Source organism: Struthio camelus, chromosome 4 (genome assembly GCF_040807025.1).
Source record: "Struthio camelus isolate bStrCam1 chromosome 4, bStrCam1.hap1, whole genome shotgun sequence".
NCBI classification, from domain to species: Eukaryota; Metazoa; Chordata; class Aves; order Struthioniformes; family Struthionidae; genus Struthio; species Struthio camelus.
Genome location: NC_090945.1, coordinates 61,631,838 through 61,658,491, shown reverse-complemented (window position 1 = coordinate 61,658,491; position 26,654 = coordinate 61,631,838). Strand labels below are relative to the sequence as shown.

At 40.0% G+C, this 26,654-nt stretch overlaps 1 protein-coding gene and 1 long non-coding RNA gene across 3 annotated transcripts in view; both read left to right on the top strand.

The window, feature by feature from the left end:
• The first annotated feature begins 8,839 nt into the window (after positions 1-8,839).
• UBE2K (ubiquitin conjugating enzyme E2 K) overlaps positions 8,840-26,654 on the top strand; it is a 40,429-nt gene continuing 22,614 nt past the window's right edge. The window contains exons 1-2 of the mRNA XM_068943125.1: positions 8,840-9,231; positions 26,337-26,430. Coding sequence (XP_068799226.1) covers positions 9,169-9,231; positions 26,337-26,430 — 157 coding nt within the window. The 5' untranslated portion in view covers positions 8,840-9,168. The remainder of the gene's footprint in view (positions 9,232-26,336; positions 26,431-26,654) is intronic.
• LOC138067227 (uncharacterized) lies at positions 9,835-21,999 on the top strand. 2 transcript variants are annotated; one of them, XR_011141072.1, is made up of 4 exons: positions 9,835-9,951; positions 19,568-19,630; positions 21,067-21,145; positions 21,952-21,984. It is a non-coding gene; the product is annotated as an uncharacterized lncRNA (long non-coding RNA). The 2 variants fall into 2 exon arrangements; XR_011141073.1 differs by lacking the exons at positions 9,835-9,951; positions 19,568-19,630 and adding an exon at positions 20,404-20,537 and having other exon boundaries at positions 21,952-21,999.

The following is a 26,654-nucleotide window of genomic DNA, read 5'->3' as shown; positions in this document are numbered from 1 at the left end:
GTGGAAAGGCCAAGATTATAAAGTACCCTTAACAGTAGCAAGGTATAAGTGGCCTTTGGGCAGCAACATTAGATTTTGGAAAAAGGCATCTAACTTCGGAAAAGAAGACAAGTCCTTTGAAAAGTTGCTCACAAAAATTCCTAGGACTCCATCGGGCTGGCATCTCACAAAGCCCTCTGGGGTATTAGGCAGCATGCCTGTGAATTAGCTGGCATAAAGACTATATTGTGTACCTAAGTTAATTTAATGGAAATTTAGTCATGTGATCACACTAGAATTGAACCAAACTTACACTGCCAGAGTTTCTGGGAATGCAAAGACACAAGCTTAGCGATCATCTGATCGCAACCTAGGCTGTCAGGACTCACAAAAAAATATGGCTAGGCAGAAAGAAGGAAGTCCACTGAAATGGTCAGAGGCTTTATGGAGGGTTTTTTTGTTCCTGTAGTATCAACATACCAACACAGACTTTGACATAAGTTAGCTACAGTCCAGGGGAAACGACCACAGAGGATTGCTGTAATGCTGCCAATATCACAACTGTCCAATGAAGTTCTCCAAACTAGGAAATGAAAGAAGGAAAACTGAAATTGAGCAGAGAAGAATATTTCATATTTAAGTAGAATATTAATTAATAACTACAATAGCACTACTTTCTACTAAGAAATACAAGCAGGTCAACTGTGCCACTTACCAGATCAGGCTGGCAAAAAAATAATCTAAAATAGAGGATTAAAATCTGAACCACTGAATTGTTAATGATACCACTGACTGGGCAGGATATACTGTCTGAACTAGGCTGAAAATCTGACCTGTAGAATTAGAACAGTAACTTCTTAGTAACAGTGAAAGTTAGCGAGACAAAGTTCCACTAATTTCATTGTGATCAATAATTACACGGTCAGGGTCAGGAAAGTATTTTGCAAATGCTTGGCAAATCCCCTCTAAAAATGTGGTCCAAGTGAACCAACACTAGTACACCCTGAACAAATTGTTTTTCCTCTGGGACAGAAACCATAATAGCAGCTGCATATTGTGGTGGCTTTCTTGCAAAGAAAAGACGAGAAGCAGTTTAAACTGCTTCTTGGGCCACTGTAGTTCACAGCCATAAACTGACTGCTAAACTTACCAGCAGCTAGCGTTACTACGTTCAGCTGTAAATTGCTCCCACTCAAGAAAAACACATCTCTTGTCGCTGTCTCTTTATGTTTAGAGACATTTCAGCATTCTATCTGAATCTGCCTCTGACCGTGAGTCAGAGCCCTCAACTGTTACAGTTCTCACAAACTTGAAATAAAAACGAATCCTTGTTCATTTTCCAAGTGAACATCTAATAAAAGAAGCCACATCTAATAGAAGAACCACGGGCACAAAATGCGAGCCAGGAGATTTGATGATTGTTACTGCAGAAGAAAATATGAGAGAGAAAAAGGAAAATAAGATCCCAAAGGTTTTTTCAGCACATTATTGAGCACATCTAACCAAGAAGCAGCAAGGAGGCCAACTTTTTTGGTCAGGAGTTTGGAATTATTCTATTTTTAAATGGATATGTGTTGATTTGCAATTGGTATAAGCATTCAATATATAAGTGAAATTTAAGAGAAACCATTCATTAAAAAGCCAACGCGCTATTTACCAAGAGGAGAGAGAGAAGAGATCTCACACATCGCTGAGGAGGTATATCAAAAGGCATAACTCTGCCAGTCAGTCCTTGGATATCAGTACTCTATCACATAAAAAGATGGCAGTATCTCTGTATGGACGAAGAGAACTAAAATAAATTGTTGAAAAAGAACCTGATCTACACTCAGGGCACTGTTACACATTCAACCACACTTTTCATCTTGGATCTTAGACAAATGAACCAGGAATGACTGCTTTCCAAGCTGGCCAAGATCAATGTGATCTTAATGCACTAGTTTTAGCTTGTGCACATTTGCTGTTAGATGTGGTATGCCACAGCTGGATGTTCACTGCACGTCATGTTATGTCAAGCCTATTGAACCTATTGTAAACCCTACAAGTGGTTTGGTATAAGAAAGAAAAATGAGATTTACAGAAATTGTTAAGGTAAAAAAGGAATACTGTAGTATTTAGCTCCTACTTCACAGCCTACAAATTTTGCAAAAAACACTGCATAGATTAAGGGAAACTGTTTCAATGTTCAGAGTGTGAGTGTACATTTTCAGTGTTGAAATGGGTTCTTGTGGTTACTTTTGTGTTAACCTACTGAGGTCAAAACTGGATATAGATGCTGTCCCTACAGCTGGAGGAAACTACTGAAGAAAAAAAGATAAAACGACTTGAAGATGGTGCCATATTATGGCAGAAGTCCAACTTTTCTGTAGATAAACTACTGCACCACTCAGAGGAAACACAGGAGTGGGTACGTCTGCAGAGCCCCAGACATACAGGGAGATTATTCAAGGGATTTTTAACAATTGACAACGTAATATACACTGGTGTATGTTCTCCCTCTGGTTTGACTTCTCTTTCTAGCAGATTTCTGATTTTACTCCATATATTCTTATATTATACTGTGATTCTTTAATTTATATTCTTTTACCGCTGGAAAGCTTTTTGTGTTAGGACGCCTCTGTAATGTATAACACTATTGCCTGCAGGAGCTTGATCCCCTTTTTGAACATCCTTCACTGCAGCCTGCATTGATGGCTTTATGCACCAGGACACGTACAGGAAGAGGAAGAGGTGGTGTCCAATCTCATCCCTTCCTCTTTAGTGGACACACCAGTGATGTAGGAGGAGAGCTTGTAGCACACAGTGCCTGAATAACTGTTCTCCGACTCCTCAAAGGAAAAGGCAACAAGCCAGGCAGAAGCATCCTGCAGACCCAATCTGATATACATGCTGCCAGTTGGACCACTCTGTGCACAATGAGCTTTCCAGCAATTAGCTTATCTCCACTTCCAGGAACATGAAAATTTGGCAATTAAAGAGCCATAGTCTACTTCCAATGCTGTGCTGTTTTGTTGTGACTGCATTTACTTGCCTTCTAACAGACTGGGGTTTTTTTGGTTTTTATTTACTCTGGATTCCCATATTCATTCAACTAATGCTACACAATCATTTGACATTCCAGTTATAACTCTGACCTCAGCTGTCCTAATGAAAGACCCTAGCTCCACCCCCAAGCATTCATTCCAAAATAGTATTGCTATTTTATCTTCTCTTTCACTCAGCTCACTGCATTTAGTTACTTCCCTGGCTACCACTGCACTGAACATCAAATACAAGCTTTCAGCTTCACAGTCCTATATACCTCAGTCTCAATGACATTTATGAAATGGGAGTTTTCTGTGCATCAGCCAGAATTTGATTTCAATTTCTATGATCATTAACACAGTGGGTATTGTTTTTCAGTCACATATCCTAAGGACTTCAGGAGAAGATGATGTCCAGCTGCCCAAGAAAAGTCGTCCAGCTGCCCTCTTAAGGCAGCTGGAAGACCCCTTGTACCTATCTATGAAAGGAAGACGGCCAAATTTAATTAAATAAAGTTACATAGATTTGATAATATACTGTAAGTTATTACATTATTAGATGGTAATGCAAAAGGCTTAAGATATTACAAATACTTTCCTCAGAGTAGCAAATATTTCTGAGTGGAAAACAACATACCAGCAATGTAGCATTGTGACTATATGCTCTATATTACTGGCCAAATCCTTTCTTTCATTGTTACTTTAATATTCATAAAACTACTACTAAGAGTCATATTTATATGACTATATATAGCCATATCAATAGTCAGTACTTGTGAAATGTATTTTTGTATTTGCAATTTTCTTTCATTTTTGAAAGACAATCAACAAGATTAGTATCTTCTTTTTAAAATAGGAAGGAAGGATAGCTTCACAACTTCTCCTGTATAAAAATTGATTTTAGTTCCCCCTGATCAATTTGTTAATCTGCACATGCCAATTCTTTCAAAGGAGGTGCACAGCCACTAAGAATATCAACAATCTTGGGCCCTCCTGCACAATTATAAGAACTATCTCATAGATGAACCTGCTTTTTTTATGTGCCTTTCATGAACCCACTAGAAACAGCCCATGGATCCCAAGGTGTACAGATCACAAGTCAAAAACCACTCCTCTAGATGACAAGGAAGTAGGGAAAAAAAATCTTGGCAGACTTAAAAGCACTGAGGCTTTTTTCATCTAGTTTTCCTACCAAAAAATCAGGTTCATATGTAACATTAATTTAGAAGATAACGCCAGGCACCAAATTGATGAAAAGTCTGTGGAGTACTGTCAATATCTAATGAAAACCCTTAAGACATTAAGAACGATAGGGCATTACTATTAAACTACCCAACATTTCTGCACATGCATTATTTAATGAAAACTTTGCTAAATCTTTTTGTTTAAGCCATATATTTGTGATGTAAAATCAATAGCTGGATTAATTTCTCATCTAACTCCACTAAGTCAGGCGAATTGCAACATACGAATTCAAGCCGAATGACATCAGATGAATCTGATGTTTAGTGAGTACACCAGCTGTATTCCGCGGCACATATATTTATATATCCAAGCTGCTAACGACATGAAAAATACAGCTTGGAAAGCGCTTGAACAAATACCGCCGCTTTCTATCAGGAACACAGAACAATTTCTGTTCTCCTGTTTCAAGCGTTTCTGATGGCAGAACTCCTACAAGCTCCTCCTGAACAAGAAAGACTGGACAACACAGTAGCACTGCCGTGAGCTCTTTGTAAGGCAAAAGAGCTTCCCAGCAGCAGGATCTATTTTCACAGGAGCAAGCAAATCTGCCCTATTGCATCCAGGAGAGGGCACTGTTACACCTGTCCACAAAACCGGACGTGGACACGTATAGGAGGAACAGGAAAGTTCAGAACAACTTAAAACTCGGTCAACTTGCACAACCAGTTAGTTATTTTTGTGATAAAGCTAATCTTCGGAATGAGTTGAGTCATCCAGATGCGCTGCCACACAGAAACACAACATGACAGACAATAATCATGCAGGCTAAATCTATTTTCACAGTCTCCAAAATGTGCGAAGTGATATGTATATAAAGACAATTTCTGGCACACAGACCTCTCTGTTAAAAATTTGGGATGACAACAAGAGAGATGTAGTGTGTAAGGTAGGTGGGAAAAAAGGGTTAAATTTAAGAACATCTTAGTTTTTTGAATATTTCGGGCTTCTCCTTTGTCACTTTTTTTTTTTAATAAAGCATGTTATAAATGAGCATATTAACATTTAAATGAAAAGTGAATACCATCTACTACTAATACTGCCTGTAAGGTTAATCCTTCTATGGATGGCTCATGAAGATAAAAAACCAATAACAAGAAATATGTAACAGATTCAACCTTTGCTTCTGAAGTGTTTGAAATCACCATACAAATCTCCTGAGACAGCTCTGCTGTCCTAGAAGAAGTCCTCCAGCAACAACGAGAGAAGATCAAACCTGACATTTCTGATTTTTCTAAACTAAAGAGGCCAAGATGAGGGGAAGAAATAGTCTTGTTATGCAAGACACAAAGAAGATACAGCAAAAGAAGGAACAGAACGTTGCATGCTGGAAAGTTACAGTTTCAGAAACGGCACTTTCTTCTTCTGATCAGAGGGAACAAAATAATTCCAAATTCTGAGTAATTCTAACAGAAAAATATCCTACTGATATAAAGAGAATAAAAATAGAAAAATGTGAAAATGATAAAGACATCTCTAAGAATAACCATTTGAAGAACAGAAATTTAATCTTACCTGGTGCTGTCACAAATATTTTGAAGCCCCCCCAGGCAGTGCGCTAGGGTTGGGGGGCGCCCATACTCTCAGTCAGAAGAACCATAAACACAGTGACTTTATTGTATACGCAGCAAGTGAGTCCAACATACCCATGCAATTTGTCCACGTACAATAGCCACTTTCCCATGAAAATGAGGGGGAAAACTATTTCCTACGTACAGGTTGTAGGGCTGAACCATCTAATACAGGAAACAAAACATTGTTTAGGATGTTTGGTTATACCAGCAGAGGTGATGAATATTGTCAGTCCTTTCGTACTGAGGGCCTCAGGTGATGCCTTAAGATCACCGATCTTAGTTTATAGACAACTGACTCTAAACATTCCTCCTGAAATAACTTTATGGAGTCAGAACCTCCATTAATTCACCAACTTTCCTGCACCCCGTTCTAGAAATATTTCAAAGCAATATAGCAAACATACTGAATAAAGTATGGATACCTGGAATTGTGCCTCCCAGTCTATTAGTTATGATCAACACCAACATGCAAAAGTATAGACCGATTTGTGGCCAGTTTGTGAAAGCTGTTATTGAAGGAACTGTTTGCTATGAACCTAAATCGATGATGGGATTAATAGAAGAACTATCTCTTGAAATAAGACATAGTACAGGATTTCATAATACAAAAAATGAGCTATGTTCAAAGGACTAACTTCTGTTTCATATTTTGCATATGGATTTCTCTAAGGGTGGAAGACTAATGAGAACTTAATTCAGAGGTTATACACAGAACAGTATTATCAGCACACTATACAGTATATTATGAAGTCAGACATGCGAAGTCATTGAAATCACAAGAAGAGGCTGAGTATGTTCTCATTTTACTTCTCAGCAGTTTTCTTTCTAAGCATTTTTCTTATCCTACCAAAAAAAATTATTTGGAAACTGCTAGTCTATGGTCCTGTTCTGGCTTAAAATAAGGTAGAGTTTTCTGTAATATAGTAAACTATAAAATATTATAAAAGCTATAATATGACAGCCCCAGCATACTCATTACATCAGGTACTGATTACATGCAGTACTCTAATTGTGGTAGGACTTACCACCACTTCTTTCTACTCTCCAAAAAGCCTTCCTACATTCTCCTTATTTTACCAGAGAGAAAATGAACAGAAAAAGGACAACTAAAACGGAGGGCCAGTGAAGCATATGATGAATATGAAACAATCGTGAAATAAGTGAAAGATGCGTATATAAGGATAAAGGAAATGAGAAGAACATAGTAAGGAAAACAGATACAGGCACTCACATTAATTTGATTTGCTTTTTGCAGTAACAGACTCTGACATCTGTAATCCAAATGAGCACATGGAAATGAACCCAGATACAAACCAGGCAAAATCACTGCCCTTTACTTTACTGGGGCTATTACTGGATGTCTACTACCTATAACATACAAGCACGCTCACAGGAACACAAAGAATGCTGACACTTGATAAAGGTCATGTTTTCGACTCCATTCAGAGCAAGTTCTGCATATTTAGAAGCTCAGCTTCTTACTACCGTGGGCTGTCTGAAAAGATATAAGGCATTTAACTCAGGGATTTTATGTACTGCATTTATAATTTTTGCCTATAGTATGCAACGGGAGCTGAGCATACCATAAACCTAACTTTCAGTTATGAGCTCTCCGAGTCAGATAAGAATTATTATGGCAGATAAGAATTATTACCCTTATGTTACAGGTGGGAACCTAAGGCATAGCGAAGCTATGGCCTACCTCCTCAAAGGAACTTAGGCACGTCAGTGGGACTTAGCTGTCTAAATTATTTTGAAGCTGAAGGCCCAAGATTACACTGGAAGTCATTAAAAAGAAATCAGACTTAATGCAAAATGGTTCTTTTCAGAAAGGTAATAAAAACTGGAAAAACGTTGCGTCAAATGCATATTGTGTCAAAAACAAGCTTTGATACAAAGAAAGAGCTGACTCTATGAGCCAGATGCACATGATACAACACTGTTCCAGGAGAATGGACTTTTCCCAGTCAAATCACAGGGGAATAGTAAATACACAGAGAAAAAATATATATGCATCTGTAAACAGCTGCCAGATTTTTTTTTTAATCAATTGGGCCTATACTTTCTTTAATGTTTATATAACAGTGAAAATGTTGTGTGCATCACTGGAGATAAATGAAGTGTTTGCAGAGGACAGCCACAGCACGAGCAGACAAGTCCCAACCATAAGCCACTACAGTCAGGTTCCCAAGAATCAGAAATGCTCCCTGTTGGGATAAGCGTTTATGCCGTACACAGCCCTACACTGTACTATTAGGGGAGGCCCTGTAAAGCGTTTCTGTAGACCTTGAAGCCTGGAAAGCCTCTAGTTTCCCAAACGAACAACAGTCGTAAACGCAACCTCATACTCCCTTCTGAAAATCTGTCTGCGCTCTCCCATAACATACCACATTTTGCCCTCCTCGGGCAAGCGGGGATGGTTACGGGCACCTATTTCTGTCTTCTGTTATCTGTGCCTTGCAGTGCTTGCTTCTGCAATAAAGCGCAGCAGCCCGTTAGGCGGCCCTGAGCCGCCGCCTCCTCCCCGCCTCCCGACGCCTTGCAGCAGGAGCGGGGCGAGCGGCCTCCCCGCCGCCCGGCCTGGCCCCCTCCGTCCCCGCTGAGGGGCAGCAGCCTCTCGAGGGCGGGATCGCAGCCAGGGGAGACGCAGAGTACTGCCGTTTAACCCCCCCCCAAAAAGGGGGGGAGAGGGAGGGGGGTGAACGGAGTCCCTCGGCTGAGGAAAGCCCCCCCCCCGGCTAGCTCTGCCCAGGCGCTGCGGGAGAGGACGCGTGAGCAGCTCGCAGAGGCCGGCGCTTCCTGCGCGGGGGGCGGCGGCGGGGCCGTGTCACCGCACCGCCGCCACCCAGCTCCGCCGCGGCGCGGGGCCCGCCGGCGGGGGGGCGGCGCAAGGGCTCTGCCGGCCCAGCGCTGCTCCCGCGTTAGCCGCCGCCGCAGGAAACGAGCCCTGCCCGGGTCAGGACGAGCGGCCGGCACCTCCCTGGGGCCGGCGGCGGACGGAGGCGGCAGCCGCCCCGCGGGGACAGCGGGCAGGAAGGGGCTGCGAGGCGGCGGTTGGCGCGGCGCGCACCGTCCTCCCTCGCGCTCTCCCCGGCGGCCGGCGCCCGCCCCCCATCCGCCGCCGGGGAGCCTCGGCGCCCGCACCGCTCCGCTCCGCTCCGCGCACACGGCGGCCCCTCCTGAGCGGCGGCGGCGGCAGCGGCAGAGCCGGGTGCCGCAGCGCGCATGCTCGGCGCGGGCGCCATTTTGGTGGGGCCGGGAGTTATCCAGCGAGAGCGGCGGCGGCGGAGCTCGCTGGGCCCGGCGCGGAGGCAGCGGCGAGTGGGTGCGGGTCGGTGCCCGCTGCGGAGATGGCTAACATCGCGGTGCAGAGGATCAAGCGGGAGTTCAAGGAGGTGCTGAAGAGCGAGGAGGTCAGAGCCTCTCCCCCTCCCCTGGCGCCGCCACCCTCCGCCGTGTGTGCGTGCGCGTATGTATGTATGTATGTATGTATGTGTGTGTGTGTGTGTGTGTGTGTGTGTATGGGAGTGCGGGCAGCGGGGGAAGGTGCGGGCTCCCCGCCGGGCTGCGCCGGGACCCCGCTTCCCCCTCGGCCCCACCTCCCCGCGCTGGGGGTGGGCCCGGCCCGCGGCCTCGGGGAGGGGAATGGCGATTCCCGGGGAGACGGGACCCGCCAGCCGCGGCGGGGGGAGGAGGGGGCCGCCGAGCCCCTCCCCCCGCGGGCAGCGGGAGCCGCCGGAGGCCCGAGGGGGAGCGGGGCCCGGCCTGCCAGCGGCAGGAAGCGCGGCGGCGGCGGCGGGGAGCGAGGGCCGGGGGCCGGGCCGGGCAGCCCCCGGCGGCGGCGGCGGCGGCTCCCTCCGCCCTGGGCGGGCTGTGGGCGGCCGAGGCGGCGGAGCCCGCTGCCAGGCCGGGCGCTGCGGGGTGGGGCCTCCCACGCGCGGCGCTCCCGCGACCCTCGCCCGCGCGGGTGCCGCGGCACGCATCGCCGCACGCGGCCCTGGCGGCCCGGAGGCAGCGAGGTGCATCGGTGAGGCCGAGGTGCAGGATGCGTGGTCACACACATCCCCCTTAACTCACCTCTCTGGTCAGCCAGAGACTGCGGAGTGTGTGTTTTATTTTTTAAAAGGTTGCAGGTAAGTCCCTTTTTATCTAGGTTACTTTAATCCAGAACTTCCTTTATCCCAGTGTAGGTTAACTCACCTTAACGTGGATGGTTTTAAAACCATACTCATTTAATTCTTGTTCTCTCGTTTTCTGGCTTTCTAAATAGTGTCTCTCTGAAGCAGCTCATGTTATCGAGAGGTATGTGGTGGTCAACGAGAGGAGCTGACTACTACCTTGGGCAAAATATTAAAAGAAGTTTTGATCTGTTATTGGGAATATGTAGCAGCTTTTGCAGGGTTGCATCAGTACAATTCTTGCTGTGTCTGGATCTGAGTTGGCGAATGACAACCAGATAGGTTTTAATAGTTGTGTCGTCATTGTCGTCCTACTTGGGATGATGTTGCAGGTTAGATGCCTGTGAAATATTAATGTGAACGTGTAACTCTTAAAGCTAGTGTTTTAGAAATCTGGACACATTCGCAGAAGAAAATCAAGAGGACAGTAATTTTTTGAAGATACTAATACCTCACAGAAAAGATGCCATTGCTGTAGTTGATGCGCTTTTAAATTAAGTGTGCTAACAGCATTGTTGCTATGCAGCTTGAACTAGCCTCTATAAAAACGTAAGGGCCTTGTTTTACAGCTACCTTTGGAGCCCAGGCTGTTTTTGCTAAGCTCTTGCACAGTGATTACACAATTAGGTGTAAACTAAGACAAATTTCTAGGTGGCCATCTTTGTGCCAGAATTAGAGTCCAAAACCAGTACTCCATATAACTTTATACTGTGGGAACAACATTTGTATCTGCATTTGAAGGTACTATCTAAAGGGTTCAAGTCCCTTTCACCTTACTTTATGTAGGAAAAAGAGAAACAACCTATGCAATTCTGTGGTGAGATCCGTCCTGAATTTCCTTACAGTAAAGGTTGGGTCCAGAGAGCACATTTTTCTCCTTTCCTGATTGTTTAGTCTACGCATTGGAGGGGATCAGTATAGAGTGTTGGAAATAAATAATATTATAAAATAGTTCTTAAGCTAGACAACATCTTTCAGATATGATAAGGCCACAATTCTTATGAAACTTTAAAATTATGAAATTTTGAAATTAAAGCATTTTTAAGAGTTTCATGTGTCGTCTTTTTCTGCCATTATCAAGCTACATATGAGTAGAATACTGACATAGCACATATTGTAAACAGCATTTTTGTAGATACTACTATCTCCCCTATCTTGAGTACGTGATTTAGGCATTTATCTGTGGTTCTCTATGTTACAAGCAAGTCTGTTGTGGATGTTTGTACTTTCAAAGCCAGTCAAGCTATGGTGTTAGTACCACTGAGCATAAAAACATGTGGAGTGAGATGGTGAATGGAGGGATAACTAAATACTACAAATTGAAGAAGTCTTTTTTCCTACATGTTTTGTGTAATTAAGCAGTTCTTGACCCTTGTTCTTAAAAATTTTCTGTGTCATGAATAAGTGATGCTAAATTTGTTATATAGAAATTTCAGTCCGTTTCTGAAGGCAAAGTAGCTCACGTTACATGCACTTAGATTATTCTTATTTGAGGCTTTGAACTACAGCTGAACATAAAGAGCAGTGCCAGTTTGTTTCTCTGCAGATCCAATATGGGCAGAAATAGCATTTTTTGGTGCTTGAAAGGAACACATACAGACTTTGCTCTGTGTGTTTTTCCCATATTCATCTGTGGACTGAAACAGGGTGATTTTTGAAAAAGCATTTAAAATCCTTTCAGACTTGAGAAATGGAAGCATTTTTACTCTACTGGCTTTATTATTTCCAGTTTTACTATAAGCTCTCTCACACCTTAACTTAAGGACTCAGCTATTGAGCATTCAATAAAGGTCCTTGTAACTTTGTGTCTCTTAAATATTTGAACTATAAATAGGTGAGACCAGCAGCAATTTCTTTGTCAGGAATGCTCTCTGGACTAGGATTTAAATAAAACAAATTTACCTTGTGTGCTGAAGAAGTTTTAAAATTCTAAGGTAGATGAGGTATCTTTAACAAACATGAAGCTGTTAAGTTAGTGCAGGCACTAACTTGACTAGTTAAATATGTGTTGAAGCTGCTGTATTATGCTTGTATTTAAACTTTAAAATGAGTAAGCGGTACATTAACTCACATCATACTTTAAATCCTAGTCTAGACAAGGCATCAGTTGCTCAACTTTGTCTCTTGTGCTATCATTTCATTAATTTACTATCATGTTGGTTTTATGGCATAGGCTAAATAAAATTCTAAAGCGGGAAGACATATTTTGAATACCAATATTAGTTTGTGGAGTAGTGCAGAAACAAAAAAAATGGGCAGAGGGAGAATAGTAGCCCCCCCTCTTCCTCCTCCTCCTCCTCCTCCTCTTCTTCTTCTGTCTGATAGGTGGCAGCAGGCTATGGTGAAGGACAGCTAATGTTATTTCAGGATAGTGTTACTGGAATGCTGCAGTAGGTAGCCAAAGCCTCACCTTCTCTCCGTTTATAAGCAGTAGTTTTTGAAGGGAAGACTCTCTCTGACAGCTAATGATGAATAGAAATGTGCTAAAAAGTGTTGCGGTCACTTAAAGACTGATAACGAGGAGTGGGTGTAGTTCAGCAGGCGTGTTAACACAGGTCTTGTTTTCATACTTTCATATAGCATCGTATGTTATGCTTTAAATAAATGATATTATGCCAGCATTGACTGATACAGGGGTAAATTGGCCATCGATTTCTTTATTCTGTTAAATTGTTATTGTGCTTCAGTGTTATTAAACTGGCTTGTTGAAGTGTGCGTATGGAGGGCTGTTTGTTTCTCCTCCCATTTGCCTTGAAGGTGCGATGTATAAGAATGAGATGTCTTCTATTATGACACATCAGTAGCATTGTTTTTGAAGAATGCCCATTTTCTGCTAATACATGTACTTAACTTCTAATTCATAAAAATGGTCCTGTTGAGGTGAGTACAGGTTTAGTGAGTACAGCAGGACTGTGTGAATAAAGCTACGTTATGTCTAGTTATTTAGTTAAAAATAAGCATAAAGACCCGTGGAGAACTTTTAAGCTGAAGTCGTCATGTTGGTACATACATACAATCTCTGCTCAGGCTCTCAGAAAGTTTGCATATGATATCAGTTTGTGGGGGGAGTGGTCAGTACACTGGAAGGCTGGCCCACTGTGCAGAGACCTTGGCAGGCTGGAGAAATGGGCTGACAGGAACCTCGTGAAGTTCGACAAAGACAAGTACCAAGTCGTGCATCTGGGGTGGAATGGAGACTGGATCTCCCATCTGGGATCTGACTGGAGACAAAGCAGGTTAGAAGAAAAAGAACTGCATATTCAAGTAAACAGCAAGTTGAACGTGACTCAGCAGTGCCCTTGAAGTAAAGAAGGCCGGCCAACTGTATACTGGGTTGTATTAGTAAGAATGTAGTCAGACAGTTGAGGGAAGTGATTCTTCACCTCTGTTCTGCACTCATGAGACTACGTCTGCGGTACTGTGTCCAGTTTTGGGCTGTCCAGTATAGGAAAGACACTGACATACTGGAGTGCCTCCAGCGGAGGGCCATCAGGATAGTTAGGGGGTTGGGGCACATGATGTGGGAGGAGACACTGAAAGGACTGGATTTGCCAAGAAAAGAAGCGTAAGGGGAAATCTTTCTGTTATCCTCAAATACCTAATGGGAGGCTCTGGAGAAGAGCTTGACCTTTCTGAGAAGTGTGCGGGAGTAGGATGAGAGGCAAGGGACATGAACTAGGACATGGAATTCTGACTAGATGCAATGAGAAGTTTTTTGCCATTGTGGTGGTCGAGCATTCAAACAGGTTGCACAGAGAGATTGTGGTATCTCCATCCCTGGATATGTTCAAAACTCAGCTAGACAAGGTCTTGAGCAGCCTGCTCTGATTGAACCTGCTTTGAGCAGTAGTCTAACAGGACTGGATGCCCTCTATGGGTCTTGTTCTACATGATTCTGTACTCTAGTATAAAGTTGGTTTTTTTTAATTGTTTGCGAAAGGGTTTCAGCTGTTGAAAAACAGCATGCAGACAGAGGCGGTACTCTGATGCCATACTCATTAAAACTTTCTCCCTTGTAAATAAATTGAAGAATTTTGAAGTAGGGTTTTTCTTTTTATTTCAGAAGTTTCCAATATTATAAGACAATAAGCAATTTTATTTATTTTTCAAACCAGAGACTGGGTTTTTTCTGGCAATTGGAGCAAAACTGTCCTGGTTTATAGTTTGAACAAATTCTTCATTTTGAAATAATGAAGGTCAAACAGATAGGAGATCCATAATGCTTCTATACGCTGATTTTTCTCTGAACTGCAAAGATCATCTTAACTTTAAAATAGTTGCTTATGAGATCTTTGCCTTTGTACGCTCCTGAGGAGAGTTTTTCTACTGTACGTCTCAAACCCTGCCTATGGTTATAGGCAAGATGAGGTATTGAGCTGTTTCTTATAATCGGAGATAATGGCATTTCAGTACTTCCTACTTGACCTTTGATTTTTCTGAATTCTATCTAGTGCGTGTTTGGTTATGCCTTCCAATTTGAACTGGAAAGTAACGCAGGATGGATCTGTGCATCTTCAGGCCTTGAAAGGAGTTGGTTCATAAGTCACTTCTTTTGGGAGTGAAGGAGTAGTTTGCCCAAAGCGAAGTGCGTTTACTAGAGCGTTTAAAAAAAACCTGCTTACTATTAGTTTCTGAACCATTGGTTGACTTGCTTTTTTATACCTGTTTATCTGAAACATGTAGCTATTTCAAGTTTTATGAATATAATAACATTACATTTTTAGGATCAGTATTACATAAATATTAATAAGCACTAAAGTTGTGAGTAAAGTTATTTAAATGACTTCAATATTTCATTTAAATCTATGCATTCAGTATTTTAAATTACAATCTTAGTGATCTTTTGATCAGACCTATGAATTGGCAATAGAAATAATTGTGCAAAGAAGGTAAGGTCTATTACTTCTCCCTTTGTTCAGTTAATGATATTTCTCATGTCAATATGTATCCAGTTGAGTCCAGATTTATAAGGAAAGGTCTACGTGTCAGTTTGCAGGATCCTAAATGCAATCTCCAATGCAGTCAGGTTCTTTTGGTTGTCTTGGGTCATCTCAAGAAAGAAGGCAGTCTCATACAAGCCTACAGAAAGAGATCAGTCACTGGTTAGAGGACTGAGGTAGTCAGTTTAGGATTAAGGATTAGAGTGCAGCCACAAAACGGTATCCACTGTCCCAGTTAGTGGGTCTAATGTTAGTAGAAATTAGCCCAGTCCTTTAACCTTCCTAGTCTCCTATTCATTCTTCTGTGCTTATTTCCAGGAGTTTGACTTTTATAGCAAAGAAGTGTACGAGTCCAAAGGTTAGTTTGCTTTACTCAGTCTGAAATTATTTAAAAAAATTAACATTTCATCATAGTAAATAGGTATGGCAATAAGCCATACTAAGAAGTACTGGTTAGCAGTCCAGTCTTGAGTCATGTCTAGAAGTCTTTCAGTTGTGTTAAACTAGTGCAAATACACTATGTAATTCTTAAGTTATGTTCATCTATTAAAAAGTTTCTAGCTTGTTTTCTTAATCTAGTATGGCTTGTTGTCATTACTATGCTTTTTCATTTGTACACTAATGATTTCTGCAAATATTAAACAGAGAAGATGCTTTTAGTAAAACTTCATAATTAATGCACAGAATGTCTTTGTCTCTGACAAGCTAGGCAAAACTTTGATGCTATTCAGAAAGGAAAATAAACAATTTAGGTCTTTTATGACAGACTTTGAATTTTGACAAAATAACATTTTATAGGGCACTATAGGGATATAGTACATTTTGCGCTCCTAAGCATTTTTCCCTTCAGATTATATCCTGGAAAAACTTACCAGTTTTAATACTTGTAATGTTTGAATCAGGAGCACTTGAATCAGCTTACCGTGAGTATTCCATAAAATGTTATCTGCTTAATAAACCACGTAGTTCTGTAAGCAGCAAATTTGAGGACCAGATTTGTTTCTGTTATTTTAGTATATTTTAACAGAATTGTACTAAGACTATGGATTGCTCCTTACTAGTCATGAAAGTATCTGCACAGGAGAAAGATGTAATGAATATCCCTAACTACAGAAGAAGCTTTATTCAGCACTGACGCTTTAATGGACACCAGAGAACTTGCATATAGTCAGACTGTGTAACTCCTGTTTGGTTATGCTGCTCAGTCCTGTTCAACAGGACTGAGCTCACAGTTTGCGTCACCCTTCTCTTGAGACGTTAATAGGGACTATCTTGTCTGTTTTTGTCTGTTATCAGAAGACACATAGGAAACTAGTTTCTATCCTGTTTTTATTGGGTTACTTGTTTTTTGTTACGTTGACCAGTGTACTTGGGAAGGACTGACTCATGATTGTATAAGTTCTGTTGCTTTAGAAAACCAAGCTTTAAGATAACATGCAGTTGGATTATGAAATACTTTTGTGCAGTGGTTTATGAAAAACCAAAATGGATTAGTCCATATTTAGCTTAGATAGTATAGTTCAAGCCATACATAGAGACTTCATTGCTTTTTTCTGTTTAGCTGGAAGTGAACTGTGAGAAAAGTTCTTTTTAAACTTCTGTTATTTTGCGGTGTGTGTGAGTTGAGGACGCTATTGTAAAATAAGGTAGCATGCGCAAGTGCAAATCAGGCTAGCTGTGTTGTATTTGCTCCCTTTCTAGTCACTCTTAAGGCCTTGGTGCTGTTTAGATGAGTCCTTCCACTTTGGAATAGGGTATCCATATGGGTAGCTAGTACAAAAAAACAGTTCTGAGCTATTTCTATGGGTCTTCAAGCTGTGGGACTGTGAGTAAATCAGTGTAGTCTATTCAAAATCCGCTGAATCCTGTGATCTCTTTATACATAGAACTACTAGCAGCCTAAATAGCGTAACTGAAATTGACTGTAGAGTCTGCCTCTAACAATTTTGTTTATAGAATGGCTAATTCAAAGTACAATTCAAATTGATTGTTAAAGCACATGTTATCTGTAAGGTTTTTCAGTTATTTTGCATCAAAGACAGAGCTGTGCATAAAAAGAAAATAGTGTTTTGCGTTCCTGTGAAATTGCTTGTTCTTTTAGGTTTTATTGAACTGCATTACTTAGGATAGGAGTCCCTTGCACTGCGCCCGTTCTTGGTGTTAGCACGCTGATGGCACTCTGATTAGATTCAGGTTCTCGTACTGCAAGTCCTGCCCGTGATTAATGCTCCCAGGCACTGTAAATACCACACGTAGTTGAACGTAGACAGAGCCCATGTCTGTTAGCCCGTGTACTGTTATACTAGTACAAGAATATAAGTATGCTGCTGTATACACTGCTTTCGTGGCATAGCTTTGCCACTTAAAACCATGCTATCCTCACAAGTGAAACAAGCAACGATTGTATAACTGCACTTAAAGCTTCTGCCAGCATAGCTGTGTCAGTTATACCTCTGTAGGCCCACAACTGACGTAACTGTTTTGTCAGAAATAGTTTAGACAGACACTAGAGCTGAAGTTTCAGAATTCTTTTAAGCTGTCCTAAGGCAGTACCAAGAAGCAGTGTCACGTTCCCTCTGTGCTCTCGTCTCCCCTTTTCACTTTTATGCCCCTTCTCTTGTGTTTGCACAGTGTTTATGGTGAATCAGATCAGGAAATCGAGTTAAAACAAATTAACTTTCTTAATAACAGAGTTTTAACTCGGATGTTTGCCGCACAGTTAAGCGAACATTTGCACAGTCCTTCCCCCTTCTTTGTATTCGTTCCATCAGGAACAGGAGGAAAGTAGGACCTTGGCAGCCAGCTGTTAGGCTGGCTTAAGCTGTCATGGAAATGTGACCTCTTTGTGTTTTGGTAGAGTGACGTTTTAACAGCTGGCTTTTTTTGTGTGTATGTATTTAAATACCTAAAGTTTTGTTAAAACTTCTTGGAGTTAATTCAGAGATGATGTTTGCAAAATGAAAAAACAAATTTTAAAATATTTGAGATGTTTTGTGTTCTGACAGGGGGGGAAAAAAACCTCTAAGTATTATTCTGATATGTAGACACATGTAATAAAATGAAAATTTAAAGTTGGCCTGGATTAAGACTCTTGTTAAAACACTCCATTAAAGAATAATTTTATAAAAACGCATCAAATAAGTAAAACTGTAACAAATACAAAAACTCGAGTATGAAGCTATTACTTGTCTTAACAACAGCAATAAAACCCCATGGTATTTGTATTTGCATCTCCTTAGATACTTACAAATATGTTACGTATTGTATTGGCCGATAAGCCAAAAAAAAAAAAAACCCTTTGATATTTGTATGCCAAAATATATTTTGGCATACAAAAATATACATTTTTTCTAAAATAAACATAACTAGAAAATTTGTCTGAAATACAGTAAGATGAAATCAGAATGTGAAATGTGGAAAACCTTCAAGACTGAAAGTGACAGTAGGATCAAAAAATGTGTGAGCCTTTTAAGAAAATGAATTATTTTGCATTGACCTTCTCTTATCTAGGAGAACTGCTTTTTAATGTTTTTAGTTAGACTTAACTTCCTGTCTTCTCTGCCCTGCCCCAGGCACTTGCTTGTTTAATAGATGAGCATTGTTCTGTGCTTTCAAGGTCGGCAAGAACTCTGTCTGAGAGCGCAAACGGGATCTACTGATATCAACTGATAGTGTAGGGCATGTACTTCATAGGCACGACTGTGACTATTATGTGAGACTTCTCCTCCTCCTAACAGTCACAATCTGTTAGGGCCCTGGAGGTGCACTTGATCAATGCTTTTAAGTTGGGAGAGTCTGAAGCTATACTTTTGAGGTATCGAACTATTCCATCTCACTTTAGTAGTGCTTTAGAGTTTGTGACTGGAAAAAAATCAGCATATTTACGCAGACCTCAATGTTTTGAAGTTGGATTTGCCATTATGTTGCAGCATGGTACCCTGCACTCTGTTTTACTTCCTAGTGAAGTGATACATCCTGCCTGTTTTTTGTTTTCCAGTCTCTTGCAAAAGAGTGAGCTAACCAGATGCAATATACTCAGGATGAGCTGCAAAGGAGCAAAGGGTTAAAAAGCTAAAGTGCTGACTTGCAAACAAGGAAGGCAGGGATATAGGAAGGAGAGGCTGATGAGCTTGACTTTAGAGGTGAGCTAGGATCCTCCCTTTCTGGCATACTGGTGAAGAAGAGGGAGAAATGTCAGCTGAATAATTTGGACAGAGTTGAGAGAGTTAATGCTATTGTATAAGAAAATAAAACTGGCAAATACGACAGAGCAAAATCACTGGGAATATTTATCCACAAATCTGTGAGGAGTTGGGGTAAAACAGGATAAGAGTGAACTGTTAACTAAGTTATTAATTGAAGTAATTATTTAATGGAATAAACCTTTTTCTGAAAGGTTTGAGTTTTCTGCTCAGAACTTCCAGTTGATTCTGATTACTGAAGGCCCTTTGCAAAAAGAGTAACTTATTTACCTGGATGGAAGTCAAGCTACATGAAGCTTCAGTATATCCACATCTTGATTATGACCAAACCAACGCAGTAGTACTATTTTAAACAACTCCAATGATATTATTGTTTGCCAGTCTTCACTTTATGCGTTTTTTATGATTTTTTTTTTTTTTTCCTAACAGCTTTGGATGTCTTTAACATTGTTCTGTGAAACCTGAGGAGGGGGTGGAATCTTCTATACTTAAGTATCTCTTTTACTAAATACTTCCTGACAATGTGTTGCACTATAAAGCTTTCAGGAATAGTAATCGCCAAAATTCCTATTCTGCCATAAAGTGTCATCACGTTCTGTGTATGATTATTACGCATAAAGTCCATAGCTTTGTTTTCTCCTTCTCTCTCTCCCTTAGGTTTGAGTAACACTTGAAGTATTGTTCTTGAAAGTTAATGGATTTCATTATAATAGTCAAATCAGCTCTTTTTTCTATAACTCTAAGATATTTTCATGCCAGATTTTGTTGCAGGGTAGAATTACTGTGGTATTGAGGAGATAAAGGCTATACAGAATATAAAAACCAAGAAGAATTTTATAGGACATTAATAACTTAATGATACCATTAGATGCATTTTGCTAACATGGCATCAAACTAGGGTGAAGTATTTTTTACTTATTAAATAGTGATTGTTATAGTGTAGATGTAAGTGCAAAAATATTTTAAGAAAGTACAGTATTTTTACATTAAACTTGCGGCATTAATATTCATTTTACAGGAGGATGTGATCGATCACAGACTTAAGGCTGATAGGCTGGCTGCCATGTGTTTGGGCATTCAAAAGTACCTACTTTCCATTTGTAAACCATAGCTCTTTTAAATCTAATCAAAACTTAGCTACATTAGATAAAATCAAAAATTGTTTATTGTTAGTTTCCCTCACAGAGGAATTATACCTTACTTAAAAACTTCTGTCCAAAACAAAGATACAGAAAAAATATGTTTTTTCATTGGTGAAATTGGGAAGCAAATGGTGATAGGGAACATTGTTTTATATGCAACTCTCTTTCAGCGAAGATGGTAGACTTTGTCCTTTGTTGAGGATGTACTGGAGAAATGTTCTAAGCTTCTTCCTTAATCTCGGCTGAAATTTTAGCATGTACGTTCTTTAATGTTTTTGTCACTTTTAAAAATTTCTTTTAATGTGCAAGTCACTGGTCTTAAACATTAGATTGTTACGGAGTTCTAACAGCTAGGCCTCTTTATCTGGGAATCTTTTGTGCGTGTGTGTGGTTTTTCAGGTCTGTGGTGTATATTTGGTTTTTTTTTATTTTTATATGTATGTGCTTACATGTGTGTATATATATGCAGGTGTGTGTATATATATGATCTAGATAATTTTTTATGAATTACTTTCTGTAGAATGTATTTACTTTATGTTCTACAGAACAGTTCTAAAGAAGTGGTACTTTTATCTGGTAGCACGTATGTTTTGCTTAAGAAGGTAGATGACGAGAATCATGCTACAGGATCTGGGAATTATCGACTCTGAAATAGCAGGCTGCAGTTAATGATTTGCTGTATGGAATAGTGGCTTTTTCTTACACACAGAGTTATACAGAAATAGCCATTGTGTTTTCAGTTGCAACTCTAATTCTGCTTAAAATAAGTTTTTTTTTCTTTTGTAGAAATCCTCAGTAACATTGTAGACACTTATAACCAAAGATATTTGGTATGAGTTTTCCAGGTAGAATCTGAAGATAAAAGGTGAGAGAGACATATTTAAAAAATAATTTATTTTTACACTGTTTTAATTCAGCTACTTGTATAGGTCTAACATTCTTTAAAAGAATGTAACGTGCTGAATTGAAGTGATTAATGTTGCTAATAAACATCACTTCCTTTTTGTTCTGACCGCAAGCGATAAAAACGTTGTATGCATGTTAGTGGATGCTTAGTGCAGAGTTTGGACTATTACATTCATTTAGAGTAATTTTACTATGCAGGAATCAAAGTTCTAGCATTAAGATAATGTCATGGAGGAAGTGAGTAGTTAAAGATGAGGTTAATTCTAGACAAACCCACTCAAACCCTCTGAGCTGTATGCCATCATTGTCCAGTATTAAGTTTGTAATGTGTTTTATAGCAGTGGTTCAAATATAGGTTTCTTTATTCAGGAGGTTTTAGTGTGAATGTCCAAACCTGCTGGCTTAATCAATTAATATATACCTCCTACATTTTCTGTAAAATCTTCTAATACCTGTCCATACCTTACTGACTCTGATAATGGGAACTTTACGCTGATTGTTTGAGGTTAACTTCCTTTTCCTGGTAATTGAAAGCAGCTCTCATGTAAAGCTTAGAAAGTTTAGGTCATCATCATCTACCTTCAGTCTTTAAGAAGTGGGTTTATCTTGAGGCTGAACTTGGAACAAATAATTTTCTTTTATTTCATTATTTCTTTTTGGGTAAATGTAAATAGTATTTGATATGAGGGAAAGAAATATTTAGGATAACAGTACAATTTTTATCATCTCATGTTAACGTGATTCTGCGTTGTTTATGCTTTTTAGATGTACTGGACTAGTGAAGAGGATAGTTGGCCAAAAACAACAGAAAAATAAGAAAAATAGGCATATCGAAGAAGAGATGACTTTGACTAGATTTCAGTGATTTGGAGAAGGCTCTGGAAAAAAGATGGATTAACTACAGCATGAAGGCAGTTCCCTCTGATGAGGGACTCCTTGTTAAGAGCTTGTAGACCAGCGTGAATCAAAGGAGCATAAGTGCTTATGGTCTGTGAACAGTAAGATTTTGAGATATGGAGCTGCTCTTTTAAAAAAAAGAGTTTTATTAGAAGCAGAGAAGACTCTTTTGATGAGTCTTCACATTGGCACAATTTACTCTTCAAAGTTTCTGCTGGGGTGGGTTGTTTCTTGCACAAGGAAGATATTTAAATAATAAAACTGTATAGTGTAAATCTTCTGTGGGATTTATTTAGAGGAGGCAGGCAATCTGTGGGATTTATTTAGAAGAGGCAGGCAAAGACGTGTCTAAAAATTAGAGATCAGCAGCTGCTGTGATGAAGGTGATGGAATGCCCAGTCTTTGGGAGGCTGCTAATGATGGCATGGCTCAGATATTTAAGGTTTTGTTAGCCAGATGATTGAGTCACCAAACTATTAGCGAATCAACAGGAGGTGATGCTATTTTAGACTTGGTGTGGAAGAGTAACAAGATTTTTGTAGGAGAATTGCTTCTAGAAAATGAACTTGTGTGATCACTAGTTGATTCATAAATTCTGCAGCTAAAGTCACTGGTGTCAGAAAGGCACTCTTGGAGAATTTAACGGAGCTTTTCCTATTGGTACCTTCATAGGGACAACTCAGATGATTGTCAAGGAGGCCAGGGGTTTATTCTGTTAGAGGTGTTAAAATCAGGTAATTTTATCGTACTTGACCCTCATTAAGGGGAAATATTCTAGAAAAACATTCTAGATTTAATTGGATGAATAATCACTTCAATATAGTTAAATATTAATTACAACTGTGAAGTGGAAAAAAAAAGCGAGAACTGGCAAAGGAAACTGAGTTGCATCATCGAAAGGCTATCAAAATAGTATGAAAAGATTCTTCAGCTATCTAAAGAAAGGCAGTTGTTGTATGGGAGGATGGGTAGAATTTAAGCATAATCCCCAAATTAAATGAATCCCTGTTGAATACTGGGACAGTGTAATGTAGCCTGCTATTTTTCCTTAGATTTGGTATAAAGGAAAAGAGAGTATGGAAATAGCCACAATGGTAGTAGTAAAAACAATCCTTCGATCTCAGATGGGGGAGACTGAGATCACTGACTTGTGAAGGAAGTGATCATAGGCTTAGTGATAGGTTTTTTTGTTTTTACCAAATTAATCAAGTCAAGAAGTATATGTTACGGAAAACAGCTAGTGTAGTACTCCTTGGAATGGAAGGTGAAGGTAAATATCAAAGCAACTTCAACAATGTCCAGGGCCTTCTAGAAAACATTGAAGTAGAAAACTGAATGAATTGCAACATGAGTTAACCAAACATAGACTGAAATTCATCCCTTTTCTATTGCCTGGGGTTATTTTTCCCTGGGTGCAGGACTCTGCACTTCCCTTTGTTGACCTTTGTGAGATTCCTTTCTGCCCATCTCTTCAGCCTGTGAGGACCCTCTGAATGGCAGCATGGCCCCCTGCTGTGTCAGCTACTCCTCCCAATTTTGTATCAGCAGCAAACTTACGGAGGGTGCACTCTGTCCCCTCATCCAGGACATTGATGAGTAAGTTGAGCAGGACTGGCCCCGGTATTGACCCCTGGGTACACTGCTGAATACTGCCTCCAACTAGACTTTGTGCCACTGATCACAACCCTTTGAGCTCTGTCGTTCAGCCAATTTTCAGTCCACCTCATTGTCCGCTCATCTAGCCCCTATGTCCTGAGCTTGCCTATAAGGATGTTATGGGAAACTGTTGAAAGCCTTGCTGAAGTATGGTAGACAACATCCCCTGCTCTCCCCTCATGTCCCAGCCAGTCAGTCCATCCTAGAAGGCTATCAGCTGCTTTGTGAACTAAGTGAGGAGGTGCAGAGGCAGTACCTCTGATGAGAGAACAGTGCAGACATTGAAGAAGAGTGAAACCTCTATAGCAAGGCTTACCAGATCTCTCACATTTGAGAACTGAGCTGAGGTGATGCAGCCATGAAAAAGGCAAATGTGATGTATTTTCAGTAAGTACAATAAAGCGTTTGGGCCATTGATTCTGAAACTTCATCTAAATTCCTGTATGCGGGGCTACTTAGGTCATCCTGGGGTGGAGAACGTACAGAGAAATTAAAAGCTTAGCTAGTTTAGAGCAAAATGAAGGCTGAGAAAGGAAATTGATACCATATATTGAGAAGTGGAATAAATACTAGAGATGGAAAGAAACCTGTTCAAGTTGGGAAAAAATACTGTCACAGAAACAGGTGGGTGTACATAGATTATAAATTTGCCTAAATTGTAGATTAGAAGGCTTTTAACAATCATGAGATTGTGGAATCACCTGCCAGTTGGAATAGAGATGGCAAAAAACTTAAAAGGCAGGTTGGAAAGCTTGCAAGAGGAACATAGTCTCTGTGAGAGAGTGAGTCTTGATTCAGAGCCAGTTTCTTGCAGTGTGCCCCGGCTGTTTTGGGAAGGCCGTTGTACTGCACTGGTCACTCTCCTTGCCAGAAATGCTGGGGAGAAAAAGCTATGGAAACCTAAGTTTTGACAGGTTCTTTGAAAGAAAACATTCTTTCAGTGCTGTCTGGTCAGGGAACTTCTATGAACAATAACAGAAAGGAGATCAATCTAAAAGCTTAAAAACGTAAGGAATATAATTTCATGAGATCTATTAGTAACTTCCTTCTCTGAGGTCTTACCTAAGGTTATGAAAAGCAACACAAGATCTGATGTGGAAAAAGCTAGTTTATAAATTGAACCTAGTAAAACAAATCAATAAATACTTAATCCCAATTTTGGAGGCAGATGGTGCATTCTTAATTTGTAGCAACATGGTTGAATCTTTGCTTTAAGTGCAGTACTTTTCCTCACCTGTGGAGCTGCAAGTGTTGCATCTCCTTTATATGGTTTGAGGGTTTTTTTAATCCAAGTTTTAAAGCCAAATATTGTCGACGCATAACCCACTGGTGATTTGGTAGCTTTTACTTTAGTGAGATTTCTTAACTCTTAAATAGAATGCTTCCTTTATATCTGTGAGCGCCTGTCATCAGAAGAGTGCACGCTCTGTTTTGGTGAGAGGGACTGAATCCACAGAACAAATAGAGGTAGTCTGGCTTTTGTTGAGTAAATTCAGCATCCTTAGCAGCTCAAATCTTTGGTGGATCGAAGAACATCAACTTTATCTGACCTAACTCTTCTCTCTCAGTTTTCACCAGCACAATTTACTCTGAGGGAGAAAGGAGAAGTGTAGCTGCACAGGGTTTTTGACATGGAAGTGGTTGGAACACTTGTGAGGATCTAGGAAGATGATGTGAAGTTTTTATGGGAAATAATGTAGGATCCAGAAAATCCCTGTTTCATTCAGTGTGTGTGGTGTACAGAAGTAGCAGAATAGGCAACTCTTGAACAACTTACCTCTAAAAACTTTGTGGTATATCTAAATGTGCTTCTGAAAGGAGATTCTGCTTTGTAGTGCCAAAAAAATTACTGCTAGGGGGGTTTGTATGAATTCCTCTAATACTACTGACTGAGTTTGGAAATGGAAGGTAATTTGAATGGAACATGTAGCTCTGGCTAAAGTCTTCTGAAAAATTGTTTCTGTAAAACATATGCTCTCTCAGTATTGAAATACAGTGTTTTTATTTTGTAGACAAGTGTTAGGGCTATGAAAATGCTGAGGAGATGACAATGAAATTCAAGTGTGTATATATATATATATATATATATATATATATATATAAAAAAGTAACGTACACCTAAATATTAAAAATTGCAGTGTCCCATTTAGATCATCATATTGTTTAAAAATAGTGAGTGTTCTACTTCTTGGGGAAGTCTTCTTACATTCCAGCGAAAATAACAATCACGTTGACATTCCCCCCCTCCCCCCCCCCCCCCCCCGTTTAGAGCAATTAAATTTTCTTCTGTCTAAGCTATTTAGAATAAATAGCTAATTTGGAAGATAATGATTGTTTTGAAATGTAATCAATTAAAAAATAAAAATAGATATTATATTGCTGGATTACTTTGCTTATTTTAGTGATTGTATAATATTATTGACAGTTCTAATGCTTCACAGACTTGTCTGTTTGTAATGGATTAAAACTCCATTTGGAGCGTAGGCATCCAATTTAGGTTACTTTTAAACTAATCCAAAAATTAAAATATTCTTTTTGAGGAAATCTGTATATCAAATGCTTACTTGTGACTCTTTGTTTCTCTGTTTATTTTCAAGACGAGCAAAAATCAAATTAAAGTAGATCTTGTAGATGAGAATTTTACGGAATTAAGAGGAGAAATAGCAGGACCTCCAGACACACCATATGAAGGCAAGTAATGTTTTTGATTATGAAATCATTGTATGTTTCAGATAACGTGTCTTGATGTATAGCTTTACGGTTTGAAATTATTTGTTTTTAAATACGAACTTTTAGCCTTGAGAATGTTTCAGTCCAACTTTTGTTTCACTTGAAGGTATATCTGTTCTATGGCAGGACAGCCTATCCTACAGCAAAGGTTAATTTACAGGTTTGAGTTGTGCAACATATAATGA